This window comes from Kogia breviceps, chromosome 3, assembly GCF_026419965.1.
Source record: "Kogia breviceps isolate mKogBre1 chromosome 3, mKogBre1 haplotype 1, whole genome shotgun sequence".
Classification (NCBI taxonomy): domain Eukaryota; kingdom Metazoa; phylum Chordata; class Mammalia; order Artiodactyla; family Physeteridae; genus Kogia; species Kogia breviceps.
In genome coordinates this window covers 21,999,020-22,014,917 of record NC_081312.1, presented here as the reverse complement: position 1 = coordinate 22,014,917, position 15,898 = coordinate 21,999,020, and the positions used below count along the sequence as shown (strand labels likewise).

The 15,898-nt window shown below is 37.9% G+C and overlaps 1 protein-coding gene across 5 annotated transcripts in view; it reads left to right on the top strand.

Moving 5' to 3' along the window:
* The window catches only part of TSHR (thyroid stimulating hormone receptor), a 158,259-nt gene that overhangs the window by 78,830 nt on the left and 63,531 nt on the right, over window positions 1-15,898 (top strand). For 4 of the 5 annotated variants that reach the window (XM_067027944.1, XM_059057610.2, XM_067027943.1 and 1 more), the window contains exon 3: window positions 11,652-11,723. The exons of the other annotated variant lie outside the window; for it this stretch is intronic. In XM_067027944.1, coding sequence (XP_066884045.1) covers window positions 11,652-11,723 — 72 coding nt within the window. The remainder of the gene's footprint in view (window positions 1-11,651; window positions 11,724-15,898) is intronic. 5 annotated transcript variants of the gene reach the window in all.

Below are 15,898 nucleotides of genomic sequence, written 5' to 3'. Positions count from 1 at the left end.
ATGTTTATGGGCATCATTTTATATAAGACCTCATGCACTGTAATTCCTGACACTCATTCAGTATTGTGTGATATATAATTCACTTTTCATTCCTCATAATAACTAAGTGAGAAGAGTGGATAATATTATCACCCTTCTTCGGTTAAGGTTCAAAAAGCCTTGACTCCCAGTCCATCACCCTGCTTCTTTCACTGACACTTTTAATCCTTCAGATTCTGTTATAAATTATAGCCTTCAGGTTTCAGCTTAAATCAGTTCTTTGGAGAGGACTTCTTATGCACTTGCACAGATCTGGGCTCTTCCTTCATAGCATTAACACAATGATAATAATATAGTAAGTTAACTGTATTAAATAGCTTTTTTAATGTCTAGCTCCTCCACTGGTCTCAGCTTCATGAAGGCAGGATGTCCAACTGAGTTGTTTATCATCGCATTCCCCTCACCATGCATGGTGCCTGGAACATGGTAAGCACTCAACATATGTGTAGTACTAAATATGTGTTGATTCCTGAAGTGCCTCTGGGTCACACCTTCACAACAAAGGAAAGAATCTATGGTTATGTAGTTTCAGAACACCATATGTATGTATACGTTATAGTGGAAGGCTTGCAGGACTGCTATTACTTTATTTTTTATTTTTTTTTTGTGCGCTAGGCGGGCCTCTCACTGTTGTGGCCTCTCCGGTTGCGGAGCACAGGCTCCGGACGCGCAGGCCCAGCAGCCATGGCTCACGGGCTCAGCTGCTCCGCGGCACGTGGGATCCTCCTAGACCGGGGCACGAACCCGCGTCCCCTGCAACGGCAGGCGGCCTCTCAACCATTGTGCCACCAGGGAAGCCCTGCTATTACTTTATTATATGAACTTAAGTCACTCAACCTTTCCTCATATTATTCATCCATAAAATAACAAGGCTTAGACAAATATATATGTTTTAAACAGTGCTCCTCAAAGCCTAAAAATGCTCCATGAGGGTTGAGGAAGTGTTAAAGGGAACCGTTTACATTTTTTCTTTTACTTACATACCAAGTAAGACTACCACACAAAGTAAACAGTAGTCCAAGGCTCTGTAATAAAATATTCACAATAATATTGAGGCTGCCTGTAATACTCCCTAGTAAATTAGAAACAAATGAAATAGAGGAAATTTTTAATGTAACACATAATGGATCATAACAGAGATATATAAAATCTCTTAAAGGAAATAGAACAACCTCAAGCAATCTAGTTGAAGAAAATATCCATCGGGCAGAGAATTGATCAGCCATAAACGCAGAGAGAAAGTGGAGTCACACGTGAGAATTGTGGAACTTCCTGTCTTGTCAATGTCCAAGACAAATGAAACTTAACCCAATGAATGCAAAGTGCTATAAATCCCACAGGCAAGGTCATTCCTTGTAAGAAGTGGTGATGTTAGGCTCTCTTAGCCTGAGAGCATTAAAAAAATGAGTTCATCTCCTTCTTTTGATGGATTTCGTGCTCTACAAGCAATCTTCTGAATCTGTCTTGGTTCCCTACAATAGTCTGCCCACAAGAAAAAATGGGCTTGGCATCATGACTACTCTGTTCCACGTGACAGTTGTATTTCTCATCATCGATTAATAAATTGGCAAACAGATTTGTATGTTTTTGTTTCTTTAAAAAAAAAACTCATCTAGTGTTCAATCACTATGTGCCAGACATTGTTCTAGATGCTTCTAACAATAATTTGTTAAATCTTCAAGGCAACCCTATGCGGTAGGTATTATTATTATCATCTACATTTCATACTTTGCAGAACAGCAGTAGTGTATACTGAAGAATCTGATGTCTTTTTGCCTGTGATTAAAACCCTGCACTCCTACTGAACAGCTGTGTGGCTGTTAGCAAGTTATTTAACCTTCCTGTATCTCAGATCATCATCTGTAAAATGGGGATAATCATATTACATAACTCACACGGCTGTTATGATGATGAAGTAATAAATGTAATGTACTTTCATAGTACCTGGCCCAGAGCTATGTAGATATTTATCGTTTTCAATGTATATCCTTGTTGTACTAGTCTGGATTCTCCAAAGAAACAGAATACACACATATATATTCTATATACAGAGACATTGGCAGAGAGAGAAGGATTTTTTTACAGTAAGGCATTGGCTCACATGGTAATGGAGGCTGAGAAGTCTCTGCAGTTGGAAGGCTGGAAACACAGGAAAGCTGACAGTATATTTCCAGTCTGAGTCCAAAAGACCTGAGAATCAGGAGAGACTCTATGTAAGTTCCAGTTAAGTCTGAGTCCAAAGGCAGGAAAAGACCAGTGTCCTAGTTGGAAGATAGGCAGGCAGAGAGAAAAAATTTTCTCTCTTATACAGCCTTTTTTTTATATTCAAGTCTTCAATGAATTGGATGAGGTCCATCCACAATGAGGAGGGAAATCTACTTTACTCAGCCTACTCATTCAAATGTTTACCTCATCAGAAATACCCTCACAGACACAATCAGAATAATGTTTAACCAAATATCTGGGCACTCTATGGCCCTGTCAAGTTGACACACAAAATTAACGTTCCCACTTGGGTTTACAAATATACTTTTTTACATGACTGTGCATATCTCCAAATCCTTTAGCAGTTAAAAATACCAATCAAGGTTGGTATTTACATACACATCTACCAGTCTGGCTAAAATTTAAAAGACAGATAATACCAGGTGTCGGTGAGGATGCGGAGTTAACTGAAACTCCCATCCATAACTGGTAAGAGGGAACATGGTACAGTCACTTTGGAAACCAGCAGTTTTTGTTATAATTAAGTATACATTTACCTATGATTCATAAATCCCACTCCTAGGTATTACCTAAGAGCAATGATTGTATATGCCCATAAAAAGTTTGCACATGGATGTTCATAGAAGCTTTAACCATAATAGCCCCAATTGGAAAAATATCAAGTAGAGAATGAATAAACAAATTATGTGTGTTCATAGTTAGCAATAAAAAAGAAAGACTGATACATGCAACAATATGGACGAATCTCAAAACCATTATGTTGAACAAAAGAAGCCAGACAGAAAAGGGTGGCTAATGTATGATTACATTTATGTGAAGTTAACAAAAAGAGCAATCTGTGGTTATCTTCTGAGAGGGACGGGGTTACTGATTGAAAAGGGGCACAAGGGAACTTTCTCAGATGATGGAGATATTCTATATTTTGATCCAGGTCCTCATCACATGGATGTATGTGTTCCTATATGTAAAGTATAAGTATACTTACCTATACTGGCTGAAATAAAAATTCATATTTAAAGGCAAGACAAGAAAAATTTAAACATAAAACTTTTCTCTGCCCTTTGGCCTCCTCCCTCCCCTCTAGTGCACATTGTGTGTCTGCATTATATGTTAACCAGACCTCCCCAACAGCAGAAATAACTGCTCAACCCTAAAGATCAATTTTCTCCTTCTGGCGCCAGCCATGTAACTCCTCGGAAGATAACATTCCTTTCTCAATCCTAGAAGGAGTCACGATGACTCACTACTGCCCTGTATGTGAAGACATCTCTGGTGAACTGTATGTACAATGCCAGTGTATCATTTCTCAATCCTAGAAGGAGTCACAATGACTCACTACTGCCCTGTATGTGAAGACATCTCTGGTGAACTGTATGTACAATGCCAGTGTATCATTTCCCTTAAAGATAGCGATTGGTGTGGAACAGACTATTCACACGACCTGGGGAGATACTGGCCCACACCCAGTGGAAGTTCTTAGCTTCAACACTTAACTGATGACCTACTAATATTACTAGTTATATTACTTGTATTCTGCCTAATTGTACAAGATTATTGTTTCTTATATTACCAAATGTGTGACAGAGACTCAGATAAAATTAATGATGATTAGGCACCTTGAAACCCAACTGATCAAATTTATAATTCTGTAAGATCAATTGTTGTAATAGTGTAACTCTAATTATGAGAAGAATCAACAAGAGGGAACCATTTCCTGGACCATGACAGACTAGTAAGACAGGTAGTCCAGAGGATTTTAGCTACTGTTAACAGGGCCTACTTCAGTAACAGCACACTCAATGTCCTATCAACGAAATCCTCACCTGACCTGCGGATGAGCATTCCTAGCACCATGGGACAAATTGCTCATGAAATGCCTCCCAAACCTTGGTTGAAGTTAAGACCGAAAGGGAAGGGATTATAAAATAAAGAATGCTGTCCACTATCCAGGTCTACACATTAGCCACTGCAGTCGCTGACCTGCAATACACCTTGAAAGGAATTCATGGCGAAGATCAGGATGAGGCACTCTGTGCTTTGGAAAAACTGGCAGAACAGACCTTCAAATAGATATTTTCAGGGGAAATTTTTTATAAACCTGGATTCTTGCATCTTCCCATACCTAGAAAAGCACTAAACCATTAACTAAGACGTCTGTTCCTTGTGACTAGCAGCAAATTTCTACTGAGATGTGTGTTCGATTGAATATACCCCATTCACCAAAATCCAATGTATACTGGGCAGAGCAGTTCTCAAAGCTCTCTGAGAGACTGTGTCCTGGGTTATAATCCTTAGACTGGCTCAAATAAAAGTTTCCATTTCATTCTTAGACTGACTATTGATTAATTTTTTCACTGACACACTGGTATACCCTTAAGTATCTAACTAGACATTTAAGATTTGTGCATCTTACTGGACACAAATTATACTTGTGAAAAAATTTCAATACAATAAGTATCCCAAATGAAATAAAACTAATTAAATATGTATTTGTAAATCTGGAAACCAAGCATCGTAAATAGAAAACTCTCTCCCAGATGACGTAAGCTGGACAATTTCCATAAGCCAAATCCGTCAGGCCATTGCTTGGGTTTCTAAGTCTCGGATCACAAAAACTAAAGCCCAAAAGGAAACTGTCTGTCCCAAAATGATGACTCATAGGCACCTCTGGAATCTGGATGTTGCAGTTTCACACCTTGTGCTTTCACAACTTCACCTGGTATTTTTGTACTGTTTGTAAATAATTCAGCAGCAGCACTGACTGAAATCCCACGCTACCACCAAAACCAGAAAACACAACTTAGTACAGATTAAAATTTGTTCATACTTAAACATACAGCCTATATGTAAAGAGTCCCAACTATCTGACTGTGTGATTCTTCTGGGTCTACATCCCTGATATTAAACCCTGAGCTTGCTGCACTCTCTCACAACTCACCACAGAGGTAGAAAAAAAAAAAATTGCACAATGGTAAAACAAATTCACCAATGAGAATTTTTTTCTCAGCAAAGTAGAAGCAATGGGAAAACGATAAACGTCATATTTAATATTGTCTGGTTTATAGTGTACAACATCACAATATATAAGTATCTGGATTATTTGCACCAATTCTCTCTTCTTCTACTGCCAGTACTTTCCAGTACTTTTTATGGTCACACTTGGCACATCTAAATGAATTGTCAGTTGATTGAAACAGGTATTTAATAAAAAGGAGCTTTTACAGATCTGCTAGTCAACACAGTGCCTGTAGTTAACAATAATGTATTGTTCACTAAATATTTGTTTAGCAGGTAGATCTCATGTTAAATGTTCTTAACACACATGCGAAAATCAAGAAAAAACAAACAAAGAAAAGGGGACACAGGAAACTTTTGGAGGCGATAGATATGTCTATTACCTTTATTGTTGTGGTTTCATGGGTGCATGAAACCCATTTGGGTGCATACGGCCAAACTCATCAAATTGTATACATTAATTATGTATATTTTTTGTATGTCAATTAACCTCCACAAAGCTGTTAAAAATAGAATTAATGTAATTCTGAATAAAAAATACTTTCTCATATAATTTTTTTAATTAATTTTTTTAAAATTTCTCCTATAATTTTTTTTTTAATTAAAGAAAAAGGAGCCCTTGAAATGAAGATGACAAGGGAATTCCCTGGCGGTCCCGTGGTTAGGACGCCATGCTTTCTCTGCCAGGGCCCAGGTTCAATCCCTTGCTAGAGAACTAATAACCCCCTAAGCCATACAGCATGGCCAAAAAAAAAAAAAAAAAAAAAAAAACAGAAAGAAATGCAGATGACAATATTAAACAAGCTTGGTGCAGAATCACAAAATATTCTCAGCCTGGGCTTCCCTGGTGGCACAGTGGCTAAGAATCTACCTGCCAACGCAGGAGACATGGGTTCAAGCCCTTGTCCGGGAAGATCCCACATGCCCTGGAGCAGCTAAGCCCGTGAGCCACAGCTACTGAGCCTGTGCTCTAGAGCCCGCGAGCCACAACTACTGAAGCCTGCGCTCAGCTACAGCCCGTGCTCCACAACAAGAGAAGCCACCGCAATGAGAAGCCCGCTCACCGCAACGAAGAGTAGCCCACGCTCACAGCAACTAGAGAAAGCCTGCGCACAGGAATGAGGACCCAACGCAGCCAAAAATAAATACATAAATACATAAATTTATTTAAAAATAAAATATTCTCAGCCTGATCGCCAAGAGACCAAAAATGTGACACGCAAGTGGAAAGTTTGGTGTTTCTGGACCACACAAGCTCAGCCATGGCAAAGAAGCTCAGCAGGGATTCTCAACTCATGAGATTCAGTCTGGCTCATCTGCTCATACTTCATATTCTTTATCAAGTAAAGGCTGTAATGGGAAACCTGAAGCATTGATTAAAACCTCACCCACATGTACACACCGACACACAAACTATGTATTATGAGTCCAGAAACCTTGTAAAATACAAGATGCTGGAATGTTGATTGGATTTACGTGTTGATAAAATTTCAGTGAAATGAGCCTACTATCATGCAAGATTACTGTGAAAAATTTAATTGCGCTAACTGTTCTTGTTGGAACATAGAGAACTATCGGCTCTCTTTAGTAGCATTAATCAGATTTCCCTCTCCCATCACTACCGCAAGAACAAAGATGGTACTTAAAACTGGATCCTATTTGGCAAAATCTGTAAGTCAATCAGTGGCATTTCACATGCATTTCTATTTCTGCACTGCAGCTTCCAAATGCAGATATTTGAGAAATATAAATCTTGCCTGCTCAAAGCCCAAAGGAAACATTTGACTCTAAGTCATATTCTCACTGATACTTCTTGGTTAAATAAGTCTTAGAAAAACAAATTAAATTACATCATCAGCTTAAATATTTATTCTCTCTTGTAATTTCCATATTTTAAGGCCAACCTGTTTAACTATTAAATGTACATAGTCCTCTTAGGATACAAAACTATAGCTGTAAACTTTTTTCCCCAATGAGTTATATGTGATGCCTTAGTCATTAATAGTAAATACTGGTACTATTTGTATAAAGTAAGCCTTCTGAGTTTTTTCATTTTATTTTAGAGAGAATAATCATTGCCTTCTTATTTTGAACCATCAAAAAAAAAAAGAAAAAAAACAGAGTCTCTTCTGTACCTGGTGTATTTTCATGCGAAATAAACACTATTTTGATGCCAATCCTTTGGATAACACCTTGAAGCTTTTCTAATGTTTTTATCAAAAGAATATACTCTTAGATATGTATTTTTCTCTTCCAAAAATATTCAAAATGTATTCTGAAAGTAAAATAAATTTTTTTTGGCCAAATAATTACAATCATCTGCTTTCTTTCCTCTCCCATCTGCTTTTAAAGCAGTAATCACAATGTCACAAGATTCTTTGAATAAAGTTCTGCTTTTGAAAATATAGACAATGGAAAGAACATCCAACTCTCTGTCCCTAGGTGAGGGGACAAAAAAGAGAAAGAAGTTGATTATAAACACGTATCAGTTAGCTCTAGTTACACAATTACTGCCTAACAAAACCACCACCAAACCTGCTTAAGGGTTAAGGCTCATGCATCTGGGGTCAGCTAGAGGTCAGAAAGGCATCCACATATTACAATAACTTATTCTCCAGGATCCTCATAGTAAGACTAATGGGGAGAAATGGAACAAAGGTTCTATAAATAAATATGGTGTCTTCATTATTTAATTAGCTAGATGTCATGTCCTAGCCAATGATTTTTGCTCTTTATTAGAAGGGAGATAGATGCTTTGAGAGAAAACTCTTCCTACATATTTTTGTGTAAATCAGAATAATAACAGTTTTAAAGCTGGGGAAGAAAGTAGAGGATATGTGGTGAATTTTAGAGTGGCAACCAAGAATGAACCAAGTTCATTCAACAAATAGATCATTCATTTTCATCTTAGGCTAGGACTTATTGCTTAGGACTTATTGTGCATATTGTATCATTAGTAAGACAGCTATACTGAGATACATAATTCTTATCAGTGCATTTATATGGGTGACTTTCTTTGATGAGAAATCTGGCTAAGAAGAATATCTTGTTTGTGCAATCAAGCCAAATGTTAGCATTTCAAAAATGTTTGTCTTTTAAAACACGTTCTGCGTGTAGGTGAGGAAAATAAAAATATTTCCCTTCTACTCCTCTAGGTTCTCAGCTAGGGCTTTGTAACCAAACACAGAGTGGCAAGAGAAAAAAGCATATAAATATATTTAATGCAAGTTTTACATGACATGGGAGCCTTTATGAAGAAATGAAGACTTGAAGAAGTAATTAAACTTGAGCATTGTTATGCTAGGTTTAATGAAGATAGGAAAGTGGTGGGAAAATGTGATAGGACAAAGGGGTGTGAGCTGAGAATAGTAAACTAGGGGAAAGTTGCAAGGTCTGTTCATTCAGAATCCCTTCAGCTTCCGTGATCAGGCTGCTCCTTTCCTCCGGGGAGGGCACCTCTCACATGAGGGTCTTAGGGCTTGCTTCAGAGTGTGAAAGGGAGTCATAGAATCCTTCTCACACCTCTGCTCAGATTCCTCCAGCTTAAAGCATTCAGTATGCCAACACAATATGTTTTGGGATAGTGTGTCCTGAACTCCATCAACTACAACTAACTCAGTAGTAGGAAAAAGATATTTGTTCTGACTTAAAGTGTGTATGTGTTTACGTGTGTGAAAGAGAGAGAGAGAATCCAAGAAACATGTATTACAAATTTCAGAAATTCTTATATTGGAAAACGATATAAACATTGTTTGAAACTTTAACCAAAGCCTATTAAATTGCATTTAGATGTTATTTCTGTTCCAAGTCACACTTCTCTGAAACCATTGTTACTCTAATTTTCTTTTAAATTAAGTATAGGTTCTTTACTTTTGAAGACAGAATAAACCCCCCAATTTTTAGCCAATGAAAGTTACAAATTAAGTCTGCATTACCTACAAGCAGTGTGCAAAATCTTAGATAAGTATGCCCTCAATATCCATGCCTTAGGACATGCTCTATAAGTAAGACTATCTGTGAGCTTAAGTAAGTCTCTTCGGGTGATACCCAACAGGTGTGTATCTTATCCTTTGTTTTTCTTAGGCATGGTCCAATTTTACTGGGAGATTTTAGTTGCAGCGACTTGTTATTCTCATTTCTTTTTAACTTCAGAAACGTGCATCTGGACCAACAGGCTTTTCATCAATCCAATTAAGAGAATGTAAGTGTGAGACCTGTGAGGGAGTACAGGTAACCTATGGGACCTGAATTTCTGGAATCATGTCAAGGCATACTGCACTTTATGCCGAATCACCAGTGCTGTAAAGGGCTGACAATCTACCCTTTTGTCATTCACGTCGCCTCCCTCTAGCCCCTTTTATAAATTAATTTGGTTTTACTGAGGCTTTGATTAGGCAAGTTACAGATGTATTTCTTGATAGACAGACATGAGGTACTGGGTAAAAGGAATGCTATAAATAGGTCTTAGTCACGTGGTGGTAAGATGTCAAGGGAGGGCAAGTGTTCTATATTCCTGTGATTAGATCTTTTAGTGAGCTTATGCCTCTGGACTGTGAACTTCACAAGTGTTTCTCAGTTTGTTTCTCTCCCCCTAGGTAGGACAGAATGGCTTTAGTGAGCTGGAGTTGTGTATTTCCCTTCCACAGGGTCTGGATAACTAGTTTCCCCTGAGGGCAGGCCTTGCTAAAAAGAACAGAGTGCTCTGATGTACAGTTGGCCCTTGAACAACATGGCTTTGAACTACATGGGTCCACTCATTCGTGGATTTTCTTCAGTAGTAAATACTACAATACTACTTGATCCAGCAGTGGTTGGTTGAATCTGCAGATGCAGAACTGCAGATACTGAAGGCCAACTATAAATTTATACGTGGATTTCCGACTGTGTGGGCGTTGGTGCCCCTAACCAAACCCTCCATTGTTAAAGGGTCAACTGTATTTCCAGATGGTTCCTTTTCCCCTCCTTTTGACAGAAGCACAAAGGGATTTTTCCCTAGTGTTTACTCTTAGAACCTTGTGGAACTCCTGGAGGTAAATCTCAGAAAATTGTGGAGGTCCGCCTGTGACTAGGTTCTCCTAGAATCTCCAACTCTCAAGAGTTGTCTGCACTGCACCTCTGGCAATTGGTCAATCACAGCTCACGTCTTCCTACCCTACCCTGGCACTTGTTCCCCCTTATAGTTTTTGCTCATGAGTCTCTCTCTGGGAAGTAGGGACTCCTTGTATTTACCTGTCTCTCCAGTCCTGGGGACAGTGTTTTGCCCTATGTCTTCGCATGTCCCACAGATCCAAGAAGAGTTGTTGATTTTTCAGTCTGTTCAACTTTTTGCTTACTGTTAAGAAGGAGGGGTGGCTTCCAGGCTCCAGTCATGCAGAACCAGAAACCAGAAATTCTAAATATATTTCAATCACTGCAAAAATTAGTAGTTCAAAGAGTACATAGATCAAGGAAATAGATTACTGAGAAAAAACCCTGCAGCCTAGAAGGAAAAATATACAATCTCAGTATGATGTCTTTTAAAAAACTAGTAAATGAACAATGTGTAATTACCAACATTTAAATGGCAAAAACAGACCCACGGAGAAGAGGATAAGCATGGTGAGGCATTGGATTTTTGCAGAGCCAGCTAGAACAGTAAGTACACCTTTCTCCATACAGAATTCTACTCAAGCAGTTGCTATAACAAAGAAAGGCAATAAAAAATGGAGAATCAAGGTGGAGAGACATACTGGAATGCATAAAGAGGTCTCACTGAGTAAGGAAACCACTCTCAGCCTTCTGAAAAGTAACAAAAAAGCAAACTGGAAGAAAAGACGCAACCTTTTGGTTGCATATGCAACAAAGACATCATGATCCTGAGAAGAATTAGCTCCTTGTCAGTCATTTATTTCCAAATTGCAGCAGGTTGATGATAAGAGCAAGGTAATGGTTGAAGAGACCTTTGCTTGGGCAAAAAGATTATAATCATAGCACTATTTTTAATCTTTAAGATACATCAAGTGCATTTAATCCTCTTAATACATACTCTGGTGGCATTTCAAGATATTTCCATTGACAGTGAATTCAGTAGTCCTAATAAACTTATGAATATATTATGTTGCCCTTCCATTAACAAATTAAATATGATGTTATACAAGGCATACTAGTTCATTGATAATTCAAAGGCAAAGTTTGAAGATTTATTGTCTGCAGTTGATTCTCACTCTCAATTCTTGTTTTGTTGGGGGAAAAATTGTTTTCTTGCTTATGTATGATAAAATATACATTGTAAGGATTGTCATGCTTCTAATAATGTGTTCTATATAATTAAGGTGGGTTACTAGAAAAGTCTAATGATTTAAACTCTAATTGTGTAACTGTTATTTTCATAGGAAGTTTATAGAGACTCATCTGAAAACCATTCCCAGTCATGCATTTTCAAATCTGCCCAATATTTCCAGGATGTAAGTCAATTTTTTTTAATATAAAGAGAAGTTTGCAATTGTGATGTGTTATTTTCTAAATGTGTTTTATCAAGAAAAATACTTGTTATATATCGAACTTGCATAAGTCAATAACATCTACATTTCCAATATATATGAAGTTTATGTACAAGATGTTTATTTGATTTGGCTACATCTTTATTCCCTAATTCCTAAATGATTTTTTAAACCTAAAGTAAATTTAAATTCCTTTGGCCTTAAGAATTTAATAATTCTTGATATATTTCAATATATTTTGAGATGTGGCAAAACCTTAGCCAGGAATCTCTCCCATAAACAGATCTATATATCTATCTCTAATCTATCTATCCAAGTTACCAATTCTTGATTCTCTTTTCACCACTAGTACAAGTGTTTACATTTTGTCATAAATGTAGCCAAGTGATTTCAGACTTCTCACTTTAAAAAAGAACTAAAATTAATTTGAAAATTTGAAATCATAGAAAACTGAATTGCTATACACTCAAGAGTAAGGAGAAAAAGAGGTTCCATGTTGCATTGACAAAGAGTGTATCTGTGTCTGAAATGAGCCAGGTCTTTATTTCATATAGTTGATTCTGACAAGCAATGCAGATAATCCAGGCCTACCAATGACAATACCACCAGCCCATGTGGTCTCTGGCTAAATTTATTCATTTCTTGATCATTTATTGAGTGTCCATTGTGTCATGTCAGGGACATTTGATGTTTTTGGTTGTCACAACTGGAGAGAAGGGTGCTACTGTCATCTAAGGGGTAGAGGTAAAAGATCTGCTCAACATCCTACAAGGCATAGGATGCCCCCCACCTCCAACAAAGCATTATCTAGTCCAAAATGTCAATAGTGCTGAGACTGAGAAACCATCCCAGCTGAACATCTCTGCAGGTTTTTTCTTTTTCTACGAGCCCTTACTTTTTCAAATTCTTGCGTCCTTTGGTTTCGCTGATGTTGTTCTCTCCCTTTTTTTAACATCTTACCCTGGCTACTCTTCCTCAGTTTCCTTTCCTGGACTCCTATTTCATTTCATTTCATTTCATTCAGTTACTTACATACCAGTTCTTTGTTTATTTTGTCCTAATTCCTTTATACCCTCCACACCTTGAATGAAAACTCCCATTCCTTTGTCTTCACTATTACCTAATACAACTAATTCCTAAATGATTATCTCTAGCCCTGATTTGTTCCTGCAGTTCAGGCCTGTATTACAAACTTCCTTCCAAATAGTGTCACCTTGATGTCCCATAGACACTTCAAAAAACATATCCAAAATAAACTCATCATCTTCCTCCTAAACTGTTCCCTCTCTACGCCTTCTTTTAACAGCAGCACCATTTAGTGGTCTGAAAACTAAAAGTCTCAAATTCCCCTTTAGCTCTTCCTTTTCCCTTATCTCCCCTACACAATTGCCTATTTGGTGTCTCTACTTGGCTATACTCATTCATTCATTCAATGAATATTTATTGAGCCCTACTTTGTGCCTGGCGCTTTGCTAGATGTGTCACATAAAACAGTAGACAATACTTATGGAACCTCCAGTTTCCTTCCTAAGAGAGTGATAAGTGCCATGATGGGGTCAGTTCTAGGGTGACCTGGGAACTCATATGAGGGGTCTGTTTCCTGGATATGGGGTGGGGTCAGGGAAGGCTTCCTGGAGGAAATGTTGCCTAATTTGCAATGTGTATCATCTAGCCAAAAAACAAAAGATGGAAAGATAGTTCCAAGCAGAAGAGAAAAGGGATGTCAGTGAAGTTAAAAATAAGTTTGTTGAGGCTGGAGCTTAGGCTGGGAGTGGGGACAGTAGAGAAAAATAAAACTGGGAGGGAAGCGAGTACAGGGCCTTGTGAATCATTTGAAGGAGTTTGAAATCTTCCCTAAGGACCAAGCCACAGAACGATTATAAGCAGGGAAGTGACAGATCAGATGTTTTAGAAATATTCCCTGGCTGTGCTATGGAAAAGGGGTTGGAAGTGGAGCAGACTGGAGACGGGAAGTTAGTCAGGAGGTTGATGCAGTGCCTGCGGAGAGGGGATGGCAAGTTGAATGGTGAAGGCTGAGTGGGAATAAAGCAAAAGTGGCCAGGTTTGAGAAACAAGGGAGAACTGACAAACTTAAAAGTTGGTTGATTTTGAAGCGGGAAAGAGATGGAGAATTTCAACGACATTTCTGACTAGGACACCTGTGTGGTTGATGAGCACATTTGCCAAGGTAGAGAAGTTTTCTGTGCATTTGCTGTGGAGGGACAGGGGTAAGTTAGGAATTCAGTTTGGGGCCTGTGGCATTTGAGGTGCCTTTGAGGCATCAAGCAGCTATGTCTAATAGATATCAGGATAAAATTCTTTCATTAATTCATTCAAGAAATATTTATTCAGTCCCTAGTATGTATCAATCATTTTTCCAAGAGATAGGGATACATCAAGGAACAAATGGACAAAGAGCCATGCCCCTGTGGAGTTCACATTTGAATGAAAAGAAATAGGCAAGGAACCAAAAACATAATAATAAATATCTTAAAACAGAAGGGAATATGGATATGGCAAAAAGGAAAAAAATCAAAGTAGACTAAGGAGAACTGGAAATTCTGGGTATGTAGGGGCACTCAGGAGAGATTTGGGTAGAGATTAAGACTTGAGAGTCATAAAGAGGTAGAAGTAACTGGGACCAGGGAAAGGCATCAAAGAGAAGGAGAGGATTAAAAAAAAAAAAAAAAAAACTGAAGAAAGAACAATTTTAAGAACATGAGGCCCCTAAGGAGGCAGGAGGGAATGGGGTCCAAATAGAGGGATTGACCTTCTACAGGAAGATGGGCACCTTTTGTACCTTAATGAGAAATAGTAGTTAGAGATGGGGCAGGTGCAGGTAAATTAATAGGCTTATTAGAGGAGGATTCAAGGAATTCTCATCTCAAGGTTTCAATCTTTTCTACAAATTATTAAAAAGATTATCTACTAATATTTGGGTAGAAAGGGCAGAGTTAGAAATTTGAGAAGGTTTGAAATAAAATGATGGGTAATGAAAGAAGGATGTTTGACTGGGATATTCAGGACATCCAGGCAGATTTGAAGGTCCTGATGAGGACTCTTCCAGGGAGACTATGTTTAGATTCTCCAGTCTGGGTTAAGTGTGCCCCGAACCCCATCAGAGAATTTATCACTCTAAATGTTAATCCCATTTACCTGTCTGTATCTCCCACTACTGTGAGTTCCTTGAAGCTAGGGAACAGGTCTGGGTGGTCAATGCTCATTTACTGACATATAGTGAATGTTCAATAGATATTTGTTGAATGAAAGCATACACACATACCTAAATAATAGGGAGCTGTCACATCTACGGGGCAAGAGATCACCAGGTAGCTTTGCCTGGAACAGTACAAATTCCCACTTATTATTCTGGCATAATTATTAATAGCACCCTGTATTAACTCAAAAAATATCCTATTTTGGATGACTAATGATATGGTTACTCTAGTTATTACATGAGACTTGCATGCTTAGAAGAAATATGAGGAAGAGGTGGGATCTGATTTTTCCTGATTATAAAAATGGGATAAGCAAGTAGGGAATCACTGCTTTTATCCCACTGAATAAATGGTTCCTATATGTTGTCTTCACAACCAAGCTATAAGAGTCCTCTAAGGAGGTATCATTCAGTTGGAGAAATGGAACTTCAGTGATTATGACATGTGCTGAATGACTAAAACCTTAAGAAAGCTTTGCACCTCCTAAACTAAGAAATTCAGGAGAAAACTTGGAGCAGTGGATATGATGCAAAGTTAGGAAAAGAAGTTTGCAGCCTTCAAAATTAATCTTGTCCTTCAGATGGCTCAGCTTCATCCATTATAAGTCCCCACAATCTCTACACAATAAATTAATTATTTTCAACATCTTCAATAGTTTCCTCTATGTTAGAGTTATGATATTTGGATCAAAATAATTTATGTAATGTTATCCACAAGTGGCAATGACTTGGGAGACCTGATAAATCAAAGGATAATTGTTTAGAGGATAGATAATTCAAAACAGAAAGCACAGGACCTTTAGAATACACACAATACCCATGAGAAAAAAACTCAAATGGAACAGTCAGCAATCCTCTTATAAACATTGTATTAATGAAAATATTTTACTGGCAGATTCAATTCAAACTATAGGACAGTGGT